The sequence below is a fragment of the Hylobates moloch genome, unplaced genomic scaffold, assembly GCF_009828535.3.
Source record: "Hylobates moloch isolate HMO894 unplaced genomic scaffold, HMol_V3 SCAFFOLD_1, whole genome shotgun sequence".
NCBI lineage: Eukaryota > Metazoa > Chordata > Mammalia > Primates > Hylobatidae > Hylobates > Hylobates moloch.
Window position 1 is genome coordinate 221,648,104 of NW_026652276.1, and position 24,189 is coordinate 221,672,292.

The 24,189-nt window shown below is 46.0% G+C and overlaps 1 protein-coding gene across 5 annotated transcripts in view; it reads right to left on the reverse strand.

The window, feature by feature from the left end:
• Positions 1-24,189, reverse strand: part of DENND2A (DENN domain containing 2A) — a 122,031-nt gene that overhangs the window by 53,289 nt on the left and 44,553 nt on the right. For 4 of the 5 annotated variants that reach the window (XM_032761937.2, XM_032761933.2, XM_032761935.2 and 1 more), the window contains 3 exons: positions 16,243-16,370; positions 14,195-14,316; positions 2,506-2,706 (listed from right to left, as the gene is read on the reverse strand). In XM_032761937.2, coding sequence (XP_032617828.1) covers positions 2,506-2,706; positions 14,195-14,316; positions 16,243-16,370 — 451 coding nt within the window. The remainder of the gene's footprint in view (positions 1-2,505; positions 2,707-14,194; positions 14,317-16,242; positions 16,371-24,189) is intronic. The other variant, XM_032761938.2, reaches the window with a different exon arrangement.

Here is a 24,189-nt window from a genome sequence, read left to right on the forward strand (position 1 = left end):
CCAAGTAGCTGGGATTACAGGTGTGTGCTACCACACCCAGCTAATTTTTTTGTATTTTTAGTAGAGACAGGATTTCACCATGTTGGCCAGGCTGGTCTCGAACTTCTGACCTCAAGTGATCTGCCCACCTCAGCCTCCCAAAGTGCTGGGATTACACGCATGAGCCACCGTGTCGGCTTGAATATTTTAATTCTTATTTTCAATATTTAAACATCGTCTGGCCCTCTTTGCTTCTAGCTGGTTGCCTGTCTCTGTGCCATTTAGTTGGCCTCTATGGTGTCAAATGTCCTCATCGGGAAAATGAAGGGGTTGGAGTGTTTCAACAGTCACTTCTGTTGAAATACTCCAACTTTCTAACAGCCAAGTGTCCGTGGACTGATAGATGGATATACAAAATGTGGTATATACATATGATGGAATACCATTTAGTCTTAAAAAAGAAGAAAATGCTGACACATGCTTAAACCTTGAAGACACTAAGCGAAGTGAAATGTCATTCACAAAGGATGGTTCTGTGTGATTCCACTTAAGTGAGATATTTCCAACACTCTAACTTTCTAGGTTCTAGGATGACAGTTCTTAGCTGTCCTCAGACTTGCCAAGTCCTTTCATAAGCTCTCCTAGTGCTGCCAAGGTGAGTCACTCAATAGGCACCACTACTTAAAGGCATATTCCCTGAGTGGACTTCAGCAGAACCATCTCTTTCTCTCTCTCTCTCTCTTTTTTTAGAGGCAGCATCTCACTCTGTCACCTAGGCTGGAGTGCAGTGGCGCGATCATAGCTCACTGCAGCCTCTACCTCCTGGACTCAAGTGATTCTCTCTCACCTCAGCCTCGCAAATAGCTGGGACTACAAGTGCACACCACCATGCCTGGCTAATTTTAAAATATTTTGTAGAGATGGGGTTCCACCATGTTGCCCAGGCTGGTCTTGAACTCCTGCGCTAAAGTGATCCTCCTATCTTGGCCTCCCAAAGTGCTGGGATTACAGGTGTGAGCCACTGTGCCCGGCCTCCCTTGACTTTCTTTCAGGTCAATGGGTCACTCAGAGAAATCCCGTGAAAGCTACAGACAGTGTCCCACACCGAAACTTATCTGCATAAAGTTTTACATTTTTATGGGTTTCTTGACCCCCTAAAGCCCATCCGTGAACTCTGAAATTAAGAATCCCTGCTCTACAAGTTCCTGGCTGGGCACGGTGGCTCATGCCTGTAATCCCAGCACTTTGGGAAGCTGAGGTGGGCGGATCAAGCAGTCAGCAGTTCAAGACCAGCCTGGTCAATATGATGAAACCCCGTCTCTACTAATAATACAAAAATTAGCCAGGCGTGGTGGCTGTAGTCCCAGCTACTCGGGAGGCTGAGGCAGGAGAATCGCTTAACCCAGGAGGCAAAAGTTGCAGTAAGCCAAGATTGCACCACTGTACTCCAGCTTGGGCAACAGAGTGAGACTCTGTCAAAAAAAAAAAAAAGAAGTTGATCTTGAAGGAATTCAGGACATAACTCCCCAAAATATGCCACTTTGGCATATTAGTTGTTTTTAACTAAAGACACTTGAAAAACAGCAGGTGCACGAAGGGCGCTCTGACCTTCCCTTTTCTTCTTAAAACAGGAGATGAAACTCCATGTAAAAGAGGCCCTCCTTATAACAGGAGGAAAGAAACATTATCACCAGTGGTGGGGAGTCGAGGCCAAGAGAAATCTAATGAAACAAACCTTGTTTAACCCCTATCTTCTGGTTACTTTTCCACAATTGCCGCACTTTCTTCAGCCTAGTATATAAGCACATAGGCCCAGTCACTTCTTTGGGTCTTACATTTTTCTTTTGAGGGCTCCCACGTACTTGTAAATAAAATGAGTATGCATTTCTCCTGTTAATCTGTTTTATGTCAGTTTAAATCTAAGGCTCAGCTGGAGACCCTAAGAGGGTAAAGGAGAAATTTTGCCTACCCTACAGTACCAAATTGGTCAATGAAGAGAGACCAGAACTGCCCCACTGAAACTGAGCAAAAGGAAATGTAACCAACAATAGATGCATGAAGATGTATATATCCAAGCCCCTGGGAATATTTTGCCTTTTTGGCTGCAAAGAGCCACAAGAGTTATTGTTGACAAGGGCTGTCTCAGAGCACAGACTGGGACCTGCCTCTGCAGCGGGTGTCGACCAAGTCTCAGGTCAGAGCATGATGGATGGAGTTCTGTTTTTTGTGGTGGTGAAGGAAGGAGCTGTGGCTTTTTGAGGATAGGCATTAAAACCTTGTCTGGGATTAGACAAGCAGCTAAGATTGGGAGAAGAGTGGCTAAGAGGAAGACCACAGGACCACAAAAATGATCAGGACAAAGGTCCAGATATTCCAGCCTGCTGGCTTCACTGTGTCCCCCTGGCCTGCAGCAACACAGGTGGGAGAGGGGCCAGTGATGTATTCTCCACCCAGACCCCTCTGCAGTCTTCTTTCACAGAGAAGGGGTCATGCATATCTGAGCATGAAGCTTGTTGCCACCATTACCTTAGGTATCTTTCTCTTCTTCCTGCCATTCTGTGGGTCTCCAAGGTTAAAGAAAATGTCATCAGGGCTGCTGGGAGTGGAGGGGGGGCTGATTTTGGAAGGAGACCCAGTTCCATCCCGACTCAGCTTCCTAGTGTCCAGCAGCTTGAAGTTCCTCCTCTCTGAATTTTGTCGGAAAAAAGCAGGTTTGGACAATGACTGCTGTGAGGGAAAAGGAGAAAAGAAGAGTAAATGAATTCAAAGGAGACTGACCGGGTTATAACTGGTGGTGCCAGGGACGAGACAATGAAATTGAGAAGAGGAACTGGTCTATGTTCCCACGGTAGGTGGAGTTTGGTTATGCCAGTAAGTGTTCAATGAATATGTATCATCCAGTTACCAAAACTGTGTGTGATGAGTGATGCAAATGTAATCCAGTTTCTCTTTTTTTTGAGATGGAGTCTTATTCTGTCACCCGGGCTGGAGTGCAGTGGCGTGATCTCAGCTCACTACGACCTCCGCCTCCTGGGTTTGAGCAATTCTCCCTGAGCCTCTCGGGTAGCTGGGACTGCAAGCACACGCTGCCACACCCAGCTAATTTTTTGTATTTTAGTAGAGACGAGGTTTCACCATGTTGCCCAGGCTGGTCTCGAACTCCTAAGCTCAGGCAATCCGCCTGCCTCAGCCTCCCAAAGTGCTAGGATTACAGGCGTGAGCCACCGCACCCGGCCCAGTTTCTCTTTTCAGACAAGTGCAAGGTCACCTGCCTCAATCCCAAGACGTTACAGCTGAGGCTTTCTGACAACCCAAGACCTAAGGAGTTACAAGGCCTAAGCCTCACTTTGGCCTTGCTGCAGGATTGCTGAGTGCCTTTTATACAAGGAATTGTGTTTCTTTGGCCCTCAATATCTTATTTCTAAAACAGCCCTCTTCAAAGTCAAAAGGCTGGCCAGGTGCGGTGGCTCACGCCATAATCCCAGCACTTTGGGAGGCCAAGGAGGATCACTTGAGGTCAGGAGTTTGAGACCAGCCTGGCCAACGTGGTGAAACCCTGTCTCTACTAAACATACAAATTTAGCTGGGTGTGGTGGCATGTGCCTGTAATCCCAGCTACTCGGGAGGCTGAGGCAGGAGAATCGCCTGAACCCTGGAGGCGGAGGTTGCAGTGAGCTGAGATCATGCCACTGCACTCCAGTCTGGGTGATGGAGTGAGACTGTCTCAAAACAAAACAAAAAACAAAGTCAAAAGGCAAACAGAACACTTGCTAAAAAAATTTAGAACCCATAGAAAATAACCCACAGAAATTAACTCATTTTCCTAAAATACACTACAAATTAATGAGAAAAAGACTAACGACTCAAAAGAAAAACAGGCAAAATAATGGAAAATTTAGAGAAAAAGAAATACAATGATTCTTAGATATATAAAAAGATTCTTAGCTTCATCCCCAAGAGAAAAGAAAATTAAAACTCCATTAAAGAAACATTTTTTTGCTCAGAGATAAGATAAGAAAATTTGATAGCTCACTCTGTTGGTGAAAGTGAGGGAGAAAAGTCACTCCCACACTGTCATACGGGGTTGGTGGGAACATCACTTGGCACAGCACTACGGAGGGCAGTCTAGTACGAGCTAACAAAATTATGATGCATATAGCTTCAGACCCCGCAATTCCACCTCCAGGAATTTGCTCTGCTGATATACTCTTATTTGTGCAATGTTGTTTTTTATAAGGAAACATATTGTGCAAAGGATATTGTACATTGCCACGCGGTTTGTAATCACAAAATACTGGAAATGACCTAGATATCCATCAATAGAGGGGCTGGTCAAACAAATTGTGATATACCCACACAGTGGAATACCATGCAATTATTTAAAAAATCTTAATGTACTTGCCAGGCACGGTGGCTCACGCCTGTAATCCCAGCACTTTGGGAGGCCGAGGTGGGTGGATCACCTGAGGTCAGGAGTTTGAGACCAGCCTGAGCAATATGGTGAAACCCCCGTCTCTACTAAAAATACAAAAATTAGCCTGATGTGGTGGCGTGCACCTGTAGTCTCAGCTACTCAGGAGGCTGAGACAGGAGAATTGCTTGAAGCCAGGAGGCAGAGGTTGCAGTGAGCCGAGATCACACAACTGTACCCCCGCCTAAGCAACAGAGCAAGACTCCGTCTCAAAAAAATAAAAATAAACAAAAAACTTAATGTACTGATATGGAAGTTTCTTTCACATATATATATAATTATTTTTACATCATTGACATTTTTTCATACTTCAGTGTGCCAACTGTATTTTTCTTTAGTGTATTTTTTATGTTCTTTGTTTATCTTTTAGGAGTCTAATGTTTTTACTATTTTCAATGAGCTCTACATAGAACAGATATTAACTATTTGTCAGGTTTGCCGTAAGTGTGCTTTTCCCATGTGATTTATTTGTATTTTTATTTTAGTTATAATAACTTTTTATATGAAAATGTGTTAATCTTTTCTTTTATAATTCGTTTAATCCCTTCTTTCTTTGCCTAAAAAGATCTATCTCGTTTTAGAGGTTCAATAAATATTCAATTCCATTTTCTTCCAGATTTTCTTGGTTTGTTTCATATACATTTTATTTATTATTCCATCAGTAATTTATTTTGTGATATGTTCATCTAAATCATTTTTTCCCCAAAATAACTTATCCCTATTCTATTTAATGAATGAGTTTTTCTTTATCAACTTATGACATTTATCCTGTCTTAAACTCTCATGGAATAGGCATATTTTGCTCCATTGATTTCTTCATTCGCTATTTGCTTAGTTCCAAATAGTAAGTAGCAATAACTTCAGAATCTTTTCTTTTTAAAGATTTCCAAAAATAAAGACTCCTAGTTTCCTAAGTGGCCAGCTCCAGTGTTTTATCACAGGTCTCCAAGGAGCAATAAATTGCTTAGTACCATAGACTTTCAGTAGAGGAAGAGCTGACCTGGATTGGGTACCATAAGAGCACAAAAAGAAGGAAGAGGGGCAAGCCTTTTTCGAGGCCAAATTCCATCTACAATAAAATCCAGGGAAATGCTCCTACCATTGCACTGGAATCTCCTATCAAATTGTTGGGAAAACGTAGGTTCTGCTTTTGTTAGAGATGTCGATTGTGATGGTGTTCATTCGAAGAAGATCTGACTTATGAAAAGGTCAGAGAAGAAAGAAACCAGAGAAGGAATGGAAACACAACGCACAGCTTTCTGAAGAACGTGTGGGCTGCATCTCTGAGTGGTCACTCTGCTGGAGAAAGGGGATCCTGTTGTGTCCCAGGGCACCCCAAATAAGCCACTAAATGCTCAGGGAGCTTTCATGATGGGGTGGGATTTCATTGGATATTTATTTGATAGAATGGGAAGACTTAGCTGTGGGGGAGAGTGTTAGCAATGACACAGCACAATCTGAGAACAGTGGCGAGGGAGAGTAAATTAGATCAAAAGAGTCTTCAAGGCTTAGGGTAAGTGCAGTGAAACAGATGGAAGAGATGATACAGCAATGAAGACATCTAATTGTCTGTTGAAGGCCTTTGAAAGTGAGGATATGAATCTTGGACTTAGGGATCAGAAAACTTTTTCATTTCTTTTTTTTTTTTTTGAGATGGAGTCTCGCTCTGTTGCCTAGGCTGGAGTGCAGTGGCGTGATCTCGGCTAACTGCAACCTCCACCTCCCGGGTTAAAGTGATTCTCCTGCCTCAGCCTCCCGAGTAGCGGGGATTACAGGCGAGTGCCACCATGCCTGGCTAATTTGTGTATTTTTAGTAGAGACGGGGTTTCGCCATATTGGCCAGGCTGGTCTCATACTCCTGACCTCAGGTGATCCACTCACTGTGGCCTCCCAAAGTGCTGGGATTATAGGCGTGAGCCACCTCGCCCAGCCAGCAAACCTTTTCTTAAAAGCCAGATTGTACTTAAGGCTTTGTGGGCCATATCCTTTCTGTTAAAACTACTAAACTGTGTCCTTGTAGTATAAAAACAGCCGTAGATAATACGTAAATGAATGAGCCTGGCTGTGTTTCCATAGAACTTTATTTATAACATCAGGGAACCAGCAGTTGTTTGTCACACCCAGAACTATAGTATAAAAGGGAAGTCACTCTAGGATCCTAAGAACGATGTGTCAGACTGTGGTCCAGAGAAGATTCTAGCTTTGATCAGAGGACCTTCCACCAACATGTATGGCACCCAATCCCATTGTGTCTCTCTGGAGTAACCTCAGGGGTTTAGCTCTGCTGAGAGGCTCCCAGACACACCTAGTTGTATAGATATCCGACTCATGATGGGCACAGCAAAAGATCTGTAGTGTCCAAAAGGGAAAAGAGACAAGAACTCTCATGGTCTGAGGTCCGACCTCCCTGCTGAAGCCTCTTCAGTTGTTTCAGGAGAGTGGCCAGGGGATATCCTGGTCAGAGTCGGGGGTGCAGTGGCAAGGAAGCTGTGTGCTCCATCAGAGGGGGCCAAGCTGGACTCGAGCCCTGTTCATTAACCCTTCTTGTCTGTGAATGGTGGCTGGTGGCTCAATTCCTTCCAGTCCTCTACTGCCCCTGACTTTACTGCCTCAGGAGACTCTGCCTGTGGGAGACTACAGGGGTCCTCGATATAAACTATCCCCATCCCCCTCACCCATCTCAACATCATTCCTACTCTTAGGAGACCTCCTGTGCTGTCTGTCATTCACACAAACATACATATTTGCTCATATGTGCCTGTAGGTACACACATTCTTGCATGAAAAAAGAGACACTTCTCTAAATATATATACAGAGAAAGGCATACAAGGGCCAGGTGCAGTGGCTTATGCCTGTAATCCCAGCATTTTGGGAGGCTGAGGGGGGCGGATCACTTGAGGTTAGGAGTTTGAGATCAGCCTGGCCAACATGGCGAAACCCCGTCTCTACTAAAAATACAAAAATTAGCTGGGTGTGGTGGCGGGCACCTGGGCTACTCAGGAGGCTGAGACAGGAGAATCGCTTGAACCCAGGAGGCAGAGGTTGCAGTGAACTGAGATCATGGCACTGCACTCTAGCCTGGGCGACAGCATGAGACTTCGTCTCATAAAATAAAATAAAAATAGAAAGGCTTACAAGGGCATTCTAACAATGGGGACCAATGACATTCTATGAAGATAATGGGATACCGTGCAGGCAATAAAAACTTTTCTAAAAATAAATCAGGCTAGGTACGGTGGCTCATGGCCTGGCGCGGTGGCTCGTGCCTGTAATTCCAGCACTTTGGGAGGCCACATTGGGCAGATCACAAGGTCAAGAGATCAAGACCATCTGGCCAACATGGTGAAACCCCATCTCTACTAAAAATACAAAAATTAGCTGGGCATGGTGGCACACGCCTGTAGTCCCAGCTACTCGAGAGGCTGAGGCAGGAGAATTGCTTGAACCCGGGAGGCGGAGGTTGCAGTGAGCCACGATCGTGCCACTGCACTCCAGACTGGCGACAGAGCGAGACTCTGTCTCAAAATAATAATAATAATAATAAAAAAGAAATTGATGACATGGGAAAAGACTCATGATCAATATAAAAAAGCATCAAAACTGCATATACAATATAATGACAAATCTTTTTTTTTTTTTTTTTTTTGAGACGGAGTCTCTCCCTGTCACCCAGGCTGGAGTGCAATGGTGCGATCTCGGCTCCCTGCAACCTCTGCCTCCCAGATTCAAGCGATTCTCCTGCCTCAGCCTCCCAAGTAGCTGGGATTACAGGCACCCACCACTGCGCCCGGCTAATTTTTGTATTTTCAGTAGAGACGAGGTTTCGCCATGTTTGCCAGGCTGGTTACAAACACCTGACCTCAGTTGATCCGCCTGCCTCAGCCTCCCAAGATCACAAATCTTTTAAAAAAATGTATACACACATGCACACAAACACATGGACGCACACCACACACAGTGTGTGTGAGAAAATCGGAGAGGAAATAAACCGAAGTGTTAGCAGTGGGTGTTGGGGTTACGTGCACATTTTAAAAAGATCTTCAAAATACACACACATAAATACACATACACAAGATGTCAATCTGGGCCAGGCGAGGTGGCTCACACTTGTAATCCAAGCACTTTGGGAGGCAAAGGTGGGTGGATCACCTGAGGTCAGGAGTTCAAGACCAGCCTGGCCAAAATGATGAAACCCCGTCTCTACTAAAAATACAAAAAAATTAGCTGGGCGTGGTGGTGGACGCCCATAGTCCCAGCTACTTGGGAAACTGAGACAGAGGTTGCAATGAGCTGAGATCACGCCACTGCACTCCAGCCTGGGCAACAAGAGGGAAACTCCATCTCAAAAAAAAAAAATGTAAATCTATCACAGAAATATTCGAAAATAGAGGCATAAAGAAAAGTAAAATTCCCAAATTGTGGACTAGTTTTATTTTCTTCACTAAACTTTTCAGTAATTGAAACACTTATTTTGTATCATGTAACCAGAAAAACTTTATAATTACAATGTTTTCAGAAAAGAAAAGAAAGGCATGTATGTATGCATGCATGTATGTATGTATGTATGTATGTATTTTTGGAGACATGCTCTCACTCTGGAGAGCTGTGGCACAAAAATAGCTCACTGCAGCCTTGGACTCCTGGGTTCAAGTGAATCTCCCATGTCAGCCTCCCAAGCAGTTAGGACTACAGGCATGCACCACCATGCCTGTCTAATTTTTAAATTTTTCATAGAGATGGGGTCTTACTGTGTTGACCAGGCTGGTCTTGAATGCCTGGCCTCAAGCAATCCTCCCACCTTGGCTTCCCAAAGTGCTAGGATTACAGGTATGGACCACTGCACCCAGCCTGTTATTTTACTATTATTATTTATTTATTTTTGAGATGGAGTCTCATTCTGTTGCCCGGGCTGGAGTGCAGTGGCACAATCTCAGCTCACTGAAACCTCCGCCTCCCAGGTTCAAGAGATTCTCCTGCCTCAGCCTCCCAAGTAGCTGGGACTACAGGTGCGTGCCATTACACCTGGCTAATTTTTGCATTTTTAGTAGAGACAGGGTTTCATCATGTTGGTCAGGCTAATCTTGAACTCCTGACCTCAGGTGATCTGGCCGCCTTGGCCTCCCAAAGTGCTGGGATTACAGGCGTGAGCCACTGTGTCCGGCCACCCAGCTTGTTATTTTTAAAAAGAACATATATTGAAAAGTATAGGCCAGGTGCAGTGGCTCATGCCTGTAATCCCAGCACTTTGTGGGCTGAAGTGGGCGGATCACTTGAGGTCAGGAGTTCGAAACCAGCCTGGCCAACATGGTGAAACCCTGTCTTTACCAAAAATACAAAAAATTAGCCAGCACGGTGGCCTGTGCCTGTAATCCCAGCTAGTCAGAGGGTGGGGCACGAGAATCGCTTGAACCCGGGAGGTGGAGGTTGCGGTGAGCCGAGATCGAGCCACTGCACTCCAGCCTGGCTGACAGAGCAAGAGTCTGTCTCAAAAGAAAAGAAATGGTGGGTGATGCATAGCAAGAAAAGAAAACAGTCCCTTTCAGGAGCTTGCAGTTTGTGTTCAGCAGCAGCAGTATCTGCCCCCAGCTGCACACTTGGTCCTTTCTGAGGAGAACCTATCCAACAGGCCCTTCCATCTCTATTGGAAATTCTAGTGACTCGAATAACTAGCCGTGGCCTAATGAAATGAACATCCCAAAGATGGCTGAGGATCTCTCTGCGGCTAGTAGGGGAGGTCACGTGGAGGGACTGCTCCTGAAAGCTCCAGGGTCCCAGATGCAGCCCAGATGCGGTAGATGCTCCATGAATATTTGATGAGCTAATGGAGGAAGTGGTGAAGTCTCCAGCTGTCCCCTAGAACAGGGCACACAGCAGACATCCAGATGTGGATGAGCAGAATAATGAGCACTGATATGGTGTCCCTCTGAGGGCTTGCAAGGATCCGTGGCAATCAGACACCTACTCTGGACAACTGGATTCTCTTTCTTCAGGACAGCCACAGATACAGATACAGCTGGACATTAAGTTCTTGTTGACATTCTCACCTACTGGGCTTAGCTGCTTTGGTGGCAGAGGCTCTAGGTTTTCTCCAGTCCAGCAGGGACAAGAAGAAAAGGGTTGGTAAGCCTTTATTTCCTGGTATCAGGGAGGAGTGTTCTGCCCTGAATGCAGAGCTTCCTTGGGCAGATGTTTTTTTTTGAGACAGAGTTTCACTCTTTTACCCAGGCTGGAGTGAAGTGGCATGATCTTGGCTCACTGCAACCTCTGCTCCCCAGGTTCAAGCAATTCTCCTGCCTCTGCCTCCTGAGTAGCTGGGATTACAGGCACCCGCCACCACACCTGGCTAATTTTTGTATTTTTAGTAGAGATGGGGTTTCGCCATGTTGGCCAGGCTGGTCTCGAACTCCTGACCTCAGGTGATCCACCTGCCTTGGCCTCCCAAAGTGCTAGGATTACAAGCATGAGCCACCGCGCTTGGCCTGGGCAGATGTTTTTCATTGTTCCTCGGGGTGACGCAGTTCACTCCCTGCATGAAGTGGGGAGCCAGGTAGGACCCAGAGGGGACAGACCAGGTGTGACAGCTTGCTTTCTTCTTCTAAGTCAGGCTTCTCTGCCATGGGAAATGAAGGATTTCCTAAATGTTGAAGACATCCCTGTTCCAATGAAAACACCAACAACACATTTCCAAGGCAAGCAGAAAGTATTTGCTAATTGTCAGTTGCCATGGATTATTCTTGATGACACCCTTTTCCATATGAGAAGAGAAATGGCAGTTAACTGGTGCAGGCAAGTATTGTAGCAATTTATCTGGGTCTGTAAGATCCATCCTTTGGGATAGGTTGTTCCCTCACCTCTTCCAGAAGCCTGGTGGCAGGCAGCATCCCTTTATGGCCATCAAGCACAGGAGACAGGTTTCAGGTGGAGACAGCCCCACCTGCCAGCGATGCTGACCCTGTGGGGCTGGGACAGGAAGACCACTGCTTTTCCTAGGCTGGAAACAGAGCCTTGCAATGAGATTTAAGTTGACCTTTGCAGCTGGTACTTAACCTTCCTTAATTTCTTCTACCAAATATTGTAGAACTGTTAGGCCTTACGGGAAAACCAAAGAAATAGAATATATACATTTTTCTTTCTTTCTTTCTTTTAACTTAGGTTTAGAATATATACCTTTTGACCTTGAGGAATTTATAATCTAGTTGGGGAGATGTTTTTAAGATATATTAAGGCTGGGCATGGTGGCTCACGCCTGTAATCCCAACACTTTGGAAGGCCGAGGAGGGTATATCATGAGGTCAGGAGGTCGAGACCATCCTGGCTAACACGGTGAAACCCCGTCTCTACTAAAAAAAAAAAAAAAAATAGAAAAAATTAGCCGGCCACGGTGGTGGTGGGCGCCTGTAGTCCCAGCTGCTCGAGAGGCTGAGGCAGAAGAATGGCGTGAACCCGGGAGGCGGAGCTTGCAGTGAGCCGAGATCGGGCCACTTCACTCCAGCCTGGGCGACAGTATGAGACTCTGTCTCAAACAAACAAACAAGCAAACAAAAATAACAAAAAAAGAAATGGTTTAACTGAATGTTACAGATAATCAGAGAGAAAGAAGTCCTAGGGATTGGGATGGCTGGAGAAGCTTCTTAAAGGACGCATGATTGAACCGGGCCTCAGAGGATGGGGGGAGGTCCCGGTGAAAGCCAAGGGCAGAGTCAAAAATGACCTCGCTGGTTGGCAAATTTTGGCCTGTGGGCCACATCTGGCCCACCACCTGTTTTTGTACAAGCCATGACTTAAGAATTAACTTTTACATTTTTAAATGGTTGGAAAAGTAAATAATATTTCATGACAAGTAACAATCATATAAAAGTCAAATTTTGCCGGGCGCGGTGGCTCATGCCTGTAATCCCAGCACTTTGGGAGGCCGAGGCGGGTGGATCACAAGGTCAGGAGATTGAGACCATCCTGTGAATGGTGAAACCCCGTCTCTACTAAAAATACAAAAAATTAGCCAGGCGCGGTGGCAGGCACCTGTAGTCCCAGCTACTGGGGAGACTGAGGTGGGAGAATGGCGTGAACCTGGGAGGTGGAGCTTGCAGTGAGCCAATATCGTGCCACTGCACTCCAGCCTGGGCGACAGAGCAAGACTCCGTCTCAAAAAAAAAAAAAAAAAAAAGTCAAATTTCAGCATTCAGGTCAGGTGCAGTGGCTCACGCCTGTAATCCTAGCACTTTGGGAGGCCAAGGCAGGCGGATCACTTGAGGTCAGGAGTTTGAGACCAGCCTGGCCAACATGGTGAAACCCCGTCTCTACTAAAAGTACAAAAATTAGCCAGGCGTGGAGGCGCATGCCTGTAGTCCCAGCTACTTGGGAGGCTAAGGCAGGAGAATTGCTTGAACCCGGGAGGTGGAGCTTGCATTGAGCCGAGACTGTGCCACTGCACTCCAGCCTGGGAGACAGAGCAAGACTCCGTCTCAAAAAACAAAAACAAAAGACAACAACAACAAAGGTTGATTGAAATACAGACACACTCATTTATTTACACATTGTCTGTGACTGCCTCACACTACAGTGGCCGCTCTCAGTAGTTACAACAGAGACTATATGGCCCACACAGCCCCAGATATTGACTCTACGGCCCTTTAGAGAGAGTGTGCATGTCCCAGGCCTACATCAGAGAGGTAGTTGGTAGGATCTGGCTGGAGGGGGCATTTGTATGTAGGAACTATGGGAGATTAGGGGTAATAGGTGCCAAGAGATCTGTTACAAATGCTAGTCTGCAGGCAGTGGGTTGAAATTACCATCTATATCAATAAGGTTATATTATCTATGTGCATATGTTATGTAACTCCAAAAAGTTCAAAAGGATATTCTGTAAAAAGAAGGTCAGCCTTCCCCCCGCCCTCTGGGTATTCAGACAGGACTACTCCTCTGAGGTCCTCAGTTACTTATGCTTGGGTATCCGCACAGAGATTTTTTTTTCACCTCCAACATTGGGGATGGAGATATTCTTACACATACATGTGTGAGTTTACATATACGTATATTCTTTCATCTTTATATATATATGCATATTATTTCATTAAAAAACCCCACATACAGACATGTGTAAGTTTACATATATGTATATTCTTTCATTAAAAAACCCACAGGCTGGGCGCGGTGGCTCATGCCTGTAATCCCAGCACTTTGGGAGGCCGAGGCAGCTGGATCACTTGAGCCTAGGAGTTCAAGATTAGCGTGGCCAACATGGCGAAACCCCATCTCTACAAAAAATACAAAAATTAGCTGGGCTGGTAGCGTGTGCCTGTAATCCCAGGTACTTAGAAGGCTGAGGTGGGAGGATTGACTGAGTCCAGGAGTTCAAGGCTGCAGCACGCCGTGATTGCACCACTGCACTCCAGCCTGGGTGACGGAGCAACAACACCCTGACTCAATTAAATCAACAACAACAGCCCACAAATGGTAAAATACTTTAAAACTACTGTTCTACATCATGCCTTTCCGTCTTGTATCTTAGAGTGTGCTCTATGTTAAGACATTCTTAAGAGTTGTGTGGGACGGATGTACCACCTTTTATTTACCCAGTTTGAGGAAGTTTCTGAGCCAGAAGCTCAATGGTATTTTAGGAAGCTTTTTTGAGCAGAGGGGCTCCAGGAGAACTAGAGGCAGGAAGACCAGTCAGCCAGCGATGTACAAATCCAGGAGCCTGGCAGGGCAGGTGGGGGTGGCCTGGAATTCCAGGGGACTCATACCTTGGTGAGTGTGTCAGGGATGGAAGAGGTGGGAGAAGCAGGAAAATTCAAGACACACTTCTTCCCCAGGCAGCGACCATGTAACTCGATGTCCTCATAAGGGTTCTCCTTCATTGGCGGATCTGTGTTCAAAGGCAATGCATCAGGAACCTGGGAACACTGAGGACAGTTCCCTTTTCAAAACACTGAGGTCAGCATCTTGGCCTCTCCTGTGTCCATTCTTGTAGGGATATCTGCTGTTTTGCCATCCATGCGCCCCTCCTGTCGGTAGCAGCCCCTGATTTCACTGGATTACCTCTCCATCTCCTCATTTGTGGCCACAGGAGATTAACTCCATTCTCAGTTTCAGTGCTTTAGCCAATCTAGGTATCCCAAATCCCTGCCTCAGTGACCAGTTCAGGGAAGGGCTCATATTCTAAGCCTAAGTGATATCACTGCATGGCATTCCCAGGCTCCAAAGGTGAACAAAGGACCTCGGCTGGTCTAATGAGGGTGAACCTCAGGATTTCTGCTGGGACTTGCAGGATACTAGCTCTTCTCTCCACCAGGAAGATACGGATTCCAGGAAGCTGGTGGCAGCCATTGTGGGGACCCTGGGAAGCCTGCTGAGAATAAAGCTAACCTGAGAGGTAAGAAATAGAGGAAGGAGGCTGGGTGCGGTGGCTCACACCTGTAATCCCAGGACTTTGGGAGGCCAAAGCGGGTGGATCACTTGAGCCCAGGAGTTTGAGACTAGCCTGGGCAACGTGGGAAAACTCCGTCTCTACTAAAAAAAAAAACAAAACCCACAAAAATTAGCCGAGCGTGGTAGTGGGCGCCTGTAATCCCAGCTACTTGGGAGGCTGAGGCAGGAGAATCGCATGAACCCGGGAGGCGGAGGCTGCAGTGAGTTGAGATTGTGCTATTGCACTCCTGGGTAACAGAGTGAGACTCCTGTTTCAAAAAAAAAAAAAAAAAAGAAAGAAAGAAAGAAAAGAAATGGAGGAAGGAAAAGCTAGTTTAGTTGGGTTTTCTGTTCCTTGTAAATGAAAGCATCCTCTTGGGCAGTCACTGCTAAGAGAAGTCCAGATCTCTCTCTCATTTTAGATCTGAGAATCCCGCTGCTTTGGCAGGAGCCCATCTCCAGCAGCCTGGACACAGATGCAATTCCAATTGCTTAGCTAAGCATCTGCCCTTCCTCAAATTTTCTATTTCCTCCTTCTGGAAGTTTTTTCTAGTATTGATGATTACATGCCCGCATGTCTGCGTATATCCACCTTACCTGCCCCTCACCTGCACACACATATGGGTTTCTCCCTTTTATCAGCTTGTTTCTTGCCCCACCTTTCACCCCCACCATAAGCAGTTGGAGCTCACCCTTCATTAATACCATCAACCTCCCCAAAGAGGACTGAACTCACCAAACTCTGAATCTGAGACCCACTCTGAAATCCCAGAGGGTGCTTTAGAGCCAAAGTTACTTTTTAAATCACATTCAGTCTGTGTTCTGATGCTGTTAGTGCCACACTCTGACAGTTTCTGGAGGAGGCTCTGGTATGTAGCGTTTTCTTTCATTCAGTAATCCCTGCAGTTGACTGAGTGTCTGTCATAAGTGAGGTAGTTGACACACCATTCTCTCCAGTCCTTAACCTCCTCGCAAGGGAGCTAGCTTCATCCTCATTATGCAGATGGGAGAACTGACGTTCAGAGACGTGAAGTCACTCACTGGCTCCATGTCCTGCGGCCAATAGGCAGCAGAGCCAAGATGTGATTCTGGATCTTCAGACTCCAGGCCCCACGCTTCTCGCTATGCCAGGCTGCCACACTGCCTCCTTGGCCACTCATCACCAGCCAGTCTTCCCCCTCCAGCCCTAGGGTCTCTCACATATCCCGCGAGGCTCACTCTCCCACCCCACCTGCCTGCTCTTTCATCCGAGTGCACAGGTGTCTTCGAGTGTGTGTGTATGTATGTGTGTGTGCGCACACGTGTTTCCAGCAGCCAGCCCCATTCTCCCTCCCCTTTCTCCCAGACAGACTCAGACCCACACACAGGCGCTGTGGCCTCTTACCTAGAATGTCTTCATAGACGTTCTCCTCCGATAAAGTGCGTGTCAGCCCCAGCTTAGTCTGCGCGTACCAGTCCACCCTGCTGCTCTCAGAGGAAGACTGCAGTAAATCTTCAAACTCATAGGACTTTCTGGAATGTGCAAGATGGGAGGAAAAAACAAAGAATTTGAATCAAATTAGGCTGCTTCAGAGAATATATTAATATATCCCCTCGTCCAAATTTTCTTTTTCTTAGAAAAATTGTTACCAAAATCAACTTCTTTTATTTTATTTCATTTTTTGAGACAGAGTCTTGCTCCATCGCCCAGGCTGGAGGGCAGTGGTGCCATCTTGGCTCACTGCAACCTGCGCTTCCTGGGTTCAAGCAATTCTTCTGCCTCAGCCTCCAGAGAAGCTGGGACTATAGACATGCACCACCATGCCTGGCTAGTTTTTTATTTTTAGTAGAGACAAAGTTTCACCATGTTGGCCAGGCTGGTCTCGAACTACTGACCTCAGGTGATCTGCCTGGCTTGGCCTCCAAAAGTGCTGGGATTATAGGCATGAGCCACTGTGCCCAGCCTGAAATCAACTTCTTTTATTGTAAAAGGTGTGAAAATCTATGAATAAGAGATGTGGCTTTTATGTGCAAGAATGTTCATGCTATTATGCTAAGTGAAAATAATAAAGTATATGTAAAAAAATACAACCCCAACTTTGTAAACAAACATAGACATAGAAAATAAAAAAGGGGGCCGGGCGCAGTGGCTCACTAGTATAGACAGCGACTGTCTATACTATTTTACAAATTAGGACACTAAGTTTCAGCCCATTTACGTAGTTCATCCAAGACTAAAATGCTTGTGACTAAGGATATGGAACAGTCCTTATTATAGTATAGATAGTCCCTGACTGTCTCATTACAGTATAGACAGTCAGGGACTGTCTATACTATAGGTACACAGCACCACACCCTGCTAATTTTTGTACTTTTTTGTAGAACGGGGTTTTGCCATGTTGCCCAGGTTGGTTTCAAACTCCTGACCTCAAGTGATCCTCCTGCCTGGGCCTCCCAAAGTGCTGGGATTATAGGTGGGAGCCACTGTGCCCAATCCAAAATTACTATTCTTACCCACTTTTTTAGTTTTTTTTTTTTTTTTTTTTTGAGATGGAGTCTCACGCTGTTGCCCAGGCTGGAGTGCAGTGGCATGATCTTGGCTCACTGCAACCTCTGCCTCCTGGGTTCAAGCGATTCTCCTTCTTCAGCCTCCCAAGGAGCTGGGATTACATGCATGTACTACCATGTCTTGCTAATTTTTGTATTTTTAGTAGAGACAAAGTTTCACCATGTTGGCCAGGCTGGTCTCAAACTCCTGATCCCAGGTGATCCGCCCGCCTCAGCCTCCCAAAGTGCTAACATTACAGGCGTGAGCCACTGTGCCTGGCCTCTTATACACATTTTATTTATCAGAAGACAGAGGCATAAAGGGGTTAGATAAATTGCTCCAGGTATATTGGGAAAAGGTGGTGGAATTAGGGTCTGACTCCAGGAAGTCTGGTTGGAGACTGATGCTCTTAATGACACAAGGCATTATGGAGAGCATTTATTTAAGTGAGGCACGTCAGGAGGGAAGCTGCATTCACAGGCTCCAAACTAAAATAGGCTGAATTTCAACAGTTTGTTGTTGAGAACCTGAACTAATTTTCCATACAAAACTGCATTACACAGTGATAATTACATTACTGCATTACACAGTACTGTGCGATACCCAGGCAGACCCTCTGTTTCCCTCACGTAATAAGTAATTTATGCTATGAGGAGATGCTATGAACGCTTACAGGGAAAAAGGGGACGGGAGGGGTCATTTCACTGGGAGCCAGGCAGTTTCTCCCACTCTCAGGGCCACGGTAGTAACCACCACCTACAGGTAAAGCCTTGACTGCCCAGAATTAGAGCATGAGCCTGGCTGAGTTTGGCCTTTTCTTTGAGAGAGAGAAAGGGGCTCTAGCTGTGCCTTGCTTTGCCACGGTGAGAGCTCTATTTATTTTTAGAAACAGGGTCTCCCTCTGTTGCCCAGGCTGGAATGCAGTGGTGCCACCACAGCTCACTGCAGCCTCAAACTCCTGGGCTCAGGCAATCCTTGTCCCTCAGCCTCCTGAGTAGCTGAGACTGCAGTTGCATGCCACCGTGGCTGGCTAAGTTTTAATTTTTTGTGGAAATGGGGGTCTTGCTTTGGTGCCCAGGCTGGTCTCAAACTTCTGGGCTCAAGCGATCCTCCTGTCTCAGCCTCCCTGTTGTCTGGGATTATAGTTCTGTTTTTATTTTTTAAAATCTCATTGGAAACAATATTTGTATAGGTCAAATTTTAAAATGATAAAGTACCTATGAAATAATACCTGAATCTTTAAAATGTTTTCATAATAAGTGCCCTGACAACAAAAGATATTTGTATCGTTAAACGCTCTCCAAATCTCAGCAGATGGCTCACTTATTTAAAGCACATGTAATGCAGGCCGGGCGCGGTGGCTCATGCCTGTAATTCCAGCACTTTCGGAGGCTGAGGCGGGCGGATCACTTGAGGTCAGGAGTTCGTGACCAGCCTGGCCAACATGGTGAAACCCCGTCTCTACTAAAAATATAAAAATTAGCCGGGTATCGTGGTGTACACCTGTAATCCCAGCTACTTGGGAGGCTGAGGCAGGAGAGTCGCTTGAACTGGGGAGGTGGAGGTTGCAGTGAGCTGAGATTGCACCACTGCACTCTAGCCTGGGCGACAGAGAGAGACTCTGTCTCAAACAATACATACATGCATACATAAAAATAAAGCACATGCAATGCAAGTGGGAATCCGGGTTAGGTGTTGGGGTTTGTTGGGATGGGATTAGCTTTTATCCCAGTGGTTACTGTCAGACACCTGGGATTTCAAGACATAGTTTGAATGTTTTGTATAATCCTTCTATATTTCCAAGAACAAGATGCTAATATAACAGTTCAGGCCAGACACAACGGCTCATGCCTGTAATCCCAGCACTTTGGGAGGCTGAGGCAGGAGGATTGCTTGAGGCCAGGAGTTCAAGGCCAGCCTGGGCAACAAAGTAAGATCCCATCTCTACAAAAACTAGCAATTACAAAAATTAGCTGGGCATAGTGGCATGTGCCTGAAGTCCCAACTACTTGGGAGGCTGAAGTGGGAGGATCCCTTGAGCCTAGGAGGCACAGGTTGCAGTGAGCTGAGATCATGCCACTTGCACTCCAGCCTGGGTGGGAGAGTGAGATCTTGTTTCTGGGGAATAATAATAATAATAAAAAAAAAGGTCAGCCATGCTTTGCATTTGATTTCTGACACATAAAAGGTATCACTAGCCTAAAAAGCATTAGAAAAGTCCAATTTGAAAACAATTAAAAACTCCCTTTAAAAAAATGAAGATGGGGGTGGGCGTGGTAGCTCACACCTATAATCCTAGCACTTTGGGATGCCGAACCAGGTGGACTGCTTGAGCTCAGGAGTTTCAGACCAGCTGGGCAACAGAGCAAGACCCTGACTCTATAAAAAATACAAAAATTAGCTGGGTGTGGTGGGGCACACCTATAGCCTCAGTTACTTGGGAGGCAGAGGTGGGAGGATCACTTGAGCCAGGGAGTCGGAGGATGCAGTGAGCCAAGATCAAGCCACTGCATTCCAGCCACTCACTCTCACTCATTTTGAGACAGAGCAAGACCCTGTTTCAAAATAAAAGATGGTTATTCACATTGCAAAACGAATTTGCAAAACGATTCATCAAAAGGTTTCTCAAATAGCATCTCTATTTCCTGTATTAAAGTGTTGGTTTTCAGGTGACTAATTCCTATGCAGGAAGTCTGAAAGGCAAACAAATTAACATGAGGCACAGTCCATACAAGATCAAGGAGAAGCCAGAAATCTTTACATGCCCAGTTTCTAGAACTGGTGGGAAAATAGGATTCCAATTACAACATTTGATCTATCATTGTCATGTGCTCGTAACATATGCCAAAGCATGTAGAAAGTTAGCTCTTCCTAGCAGATATTTTCTTTCTTTCTCTCTCTTTCTTTCTTTTTCTTTCTTTCTTTTCTTTCTCTCTTTTCCCTCTCCCTTTCTTTCTTTCTTTTTCTTTCTTTTCTTTCTTGCTTTTTCTTTTTCTTTCCTTCCTCCCTTCCTTCCTTCTTTCTTTCCCTCCCTCCCTCCCTTTTCCCTCCTTCCCCTCCCCTCCCTCCCCTCCTTCCCCTCCCCTCCCTCCCCTCTGCTCCCCTTCCTTTTCTTTTCTTTCTTTTTTTTTTTTTGACGGACTTTCATTCTTGTCGCCCAGGCTCTTGTCACCCAGGTGCAATCTCTGCTTACTGCAGCCTCTGCTCCCTGGGTTCAAGCAATTCTCCTGCCTCAGCCTCTCGAGTAGCTGAGATTACAGGCGCCTGCCACCATGTCCTGCTAATTTTTTTTTTTGAGACGGAGTCTTGCTCTGTCACCCAGGCTGGAGTGCAGTGGCGCAATCTTGGCTCACTGAAAGCTCCGCCTCCCGGGTTCACGCCATTCTCCTGCCTCAGCCTCTCGAGTAGCTGGGACTACAGGCGCCTGCCACCACTCCCAGCTAATTTTTTTAAGTTTTATTTTTAGTAGAGACGGGGTTTCACTGTGTTAGCCAGGATGGTCTCGATCTCATGACCTTGTGATCTGTCCACCTCGGCCTCCCAAAGTGCTGGGATTACAGGCGTGAGCCACCACGCCCAGCTAATTTTTTGTTTTTAGTAGAGATGGAGTTTCGCCATGTTGGGCAGGCTGGTCTCGAACTCCTGACCTCAGGTGATCCGTGCCCTGCCTATTTTTTTTTTTTTTTTTGAGACAGAGTCTGGCTCTGTTGCCCAGGCCAGAAGGCAGTGAGGTGATCTCAGCTCACTGCAACTTCCACCTCCAGAGTTCAAGCAATTCTCCTGCCTCAGCCTCCTGTGTAGCTGGGATTACAGGCACCTGCCACCATGTCTGGCTAATTTTTGTATTTTTTGTAGAGATAGGGGGGTTTCACCATGTTGGCCAGGCTGGTCTCGAACTCCTGGCCTCAGGTGATCCACCCCCTTCAGACTTCCAAAGTGTTGGGATTACAAGCGTGAGCCACCGTGCCCGGCCTTAAACATGCAAATCTGATCATCTCTCTCCCCTTCTTAAAAATGTTGCTGTTTTCCACTGCCCTTAGGTAATAGGCCCAAATCCACACCTTGTGTACAGGTCCAGAAGACCTTCAGGCCTCACCCCAGACCCTTCCTGGCCCCTCGGGCCACACTCCTGCCTTGCAGTTCCTCTGATATGATGCAGTCTTTCCTGTCCCAGGGTTTTCACCTATTCACTCAAACTGAACGTCCACTCCCCACCCTCCCGCTGGCCCGAGCGCCACTTCCTCTTGATCCCGTCTGTTTCCCTGATAGGCTACACATCCCTGCTGAATATTCCCATGGTACCAGGATTCCTCACAGCGCTGACAGCAGTTATGATCACGACACCAGCTGTGTCCTTCTATTACTGGTCTGCAAATCCCATGAGGACAGAGTCTCCATCTATCTCGCTCATTATTACATTCCTATGTCTAACACTCAATAGGTGCGTGGTAAATATTTGTTGGTTGAATAAGTGAATGAATATTTTATTTTGTTATTTATTTATTTATTTTTGCTCTGTCGCCAGGCTGGAGTGCAATGGCACATCTCAGCTCACTGCAACCTCTGCCTTCCGGTTCAAGCGATTCTCCTGCCTCAGCCTCTCAAGTAGCTGGGACTACAAGTGTGCGCCACCACGCCCAGCTAATTTTTGTATTTTTAGTAGAGACGGGATTTCACCATGTTGGCCAGGATGGTCTCAATCTCTTGACCTTGTCATCCGCCTGCCTCAGCCTCCCAAAGTGCTGGGATTACAGGCGTGAGCCACCTCGCTGGCCATTTTATTTTTTGAGATGGAGTCTTGCTCTGTGCCCAGGCTAGAGTGCAGTGGCAGGATTTCAGCTCATTGCAACCTCCACTTCCTGGGTTCATGTGATTCTCCTGCCTCGGCCTCCCGAGTAGCTGGAATTACAGGTGTGCGCCACCATGCCTGGCTAATTTTTGTGTTTTTAGTAGAGACAGAGTTTCCCCATGCTGGCCAGGCTGGTCTCAAACTCCTGACCTCAAGTGATCTGCCCACCTCGGCCTCCCAAAGTCCTGGGATTACAGGCGTGAGCCACCGTGCCTGGCCCAGTGAATGAATATTTTAAAAGCTGGTTTTAAGTGCCACATTTACTGTTTATAATTTATCCCTACTTCAAGATTAAAAAAAAAGCAGCTGTATTCTTGAGTTAATTTTTAGTAAATTGTTTTGAATCTATTTCCCCCAGGATTATTTTCATCTATGGATTAAAAAAGCTTGGCTACAGGCCAGGTGTGGTGGCTCACACCTATAATCCCAGCACTTTGGTAGGCTGAGGCAGACAGATGGCTTGAGTCCAGGAGTTCAAGACCAGCCTGGGCAACATAGCAAAACCCTGCCTCTACAAAAAATACAAAAATTAGCTGGGTGTGGTGGCATGTGCCCGTGGTCGCAACTACTCCGGAGGCGGAGGCAGGAGAATCGCTTGGCCCAGGAGGCGGAGGTTGCAGTGAGTTGAGATTTCAGCACTGCACTCCGGCCTGGGCCACAGAGCAAGACCCTGTTTAAAAAAAAAAAAAAGCTTGGCTAGCCTGGCACCTAGCAACCATTTAAAACATCATCCAGCTGGGTTAGAAACCAAGGATACCACGCGCTAACTTCCATCATCCTCCTCCAGCTGCCAGAGGCTTTCTGCCTGTCTATCCTGAGTGGCCACGGGCAGCTCTTCCCCATGGCTCGCCATACTCAGGAAGGGTATTCCTACCACCAGGTGCTCAGGGCAGGCGGCTAGGCAGGAGGAGGCTTCCGTTAGCTCTCAGCTTGCATTCTGTTATCAGGTCCACCGTGTACTATGACCACTCACAGGGTTTCTGCTTTTCTCTATCCTGGATCTAAACCCTATATGTCAGAAGAAAAAACTATTTCTGTCCCTCATTGTGGCTAATATCCAACAATTTCCACCTTTCAATGAGAAATGACATGAAAATCACTCTTGTAATGGACAACAGCAACCTTGGAAGAGCAGGCACTGTCTCTCTGTTTTCCAATGTAGCCTCTATTGAAATAAATGGCTTTACTAAATCAAGTTTCTCAGAAGCTTCCAGAGTAGCTTTTGCTCTAAACATCAACTTAATCAAACAACGTGCTCCTTTGAAGACTTGAAACATTCAGTTTTTAGACGTGGTAATTCCGAGTTGTCTCAGGGATGTCTTGCTGACTGACATGGACCACAGCTTGGCTGGTAAGTTAATTTTAACTGTTAAACCTGTGAGAGCCGAGGGTTGCTGCCCAGCCAGAGAGCTGTGGGGATCTGTATCAGTCCCATAGAAGATGGAAATTGTGGAATCAGTAACAGCACAGTGTGATCTGGCAGCCATATAATGACTGAGGTTTCATGTCCTCAAGAAGTTCTGAAAGTCTTACACTAAACCTCCAAGGAAGGCCAAATCTATATGATGCCAAAACAATCAGCTGAAAAGTTGAAATTTTGGTCAATGCAGTTATTTGGTTTCATAAAGATCTACAAGCTGTCACATGACCAAGTTAAACTGAAATTTAAAAATCTGAATTCCAGTTAAGACATTTTGAGTATGTAGACACATGTGAATGCAGGATGGTGCTCACACTTAAAAAGTAGTAACTTTTCTTGTTAAATGTCGGCCTTAAGGCATTCTTGCCAGAGCTATTAAATGTATGCCATAAAACACATATAACCAAGTTAATGTTGCTGTAGGAATCTTATCTTTGGAATTTCCTGACATTTGAGGGTTTCTCATTTTCCATTTTAGGATTGAAGGCCTAAGTCCTTGCATTTAATTTCCTGGGGCTTTAGAGAAATGAAGAAA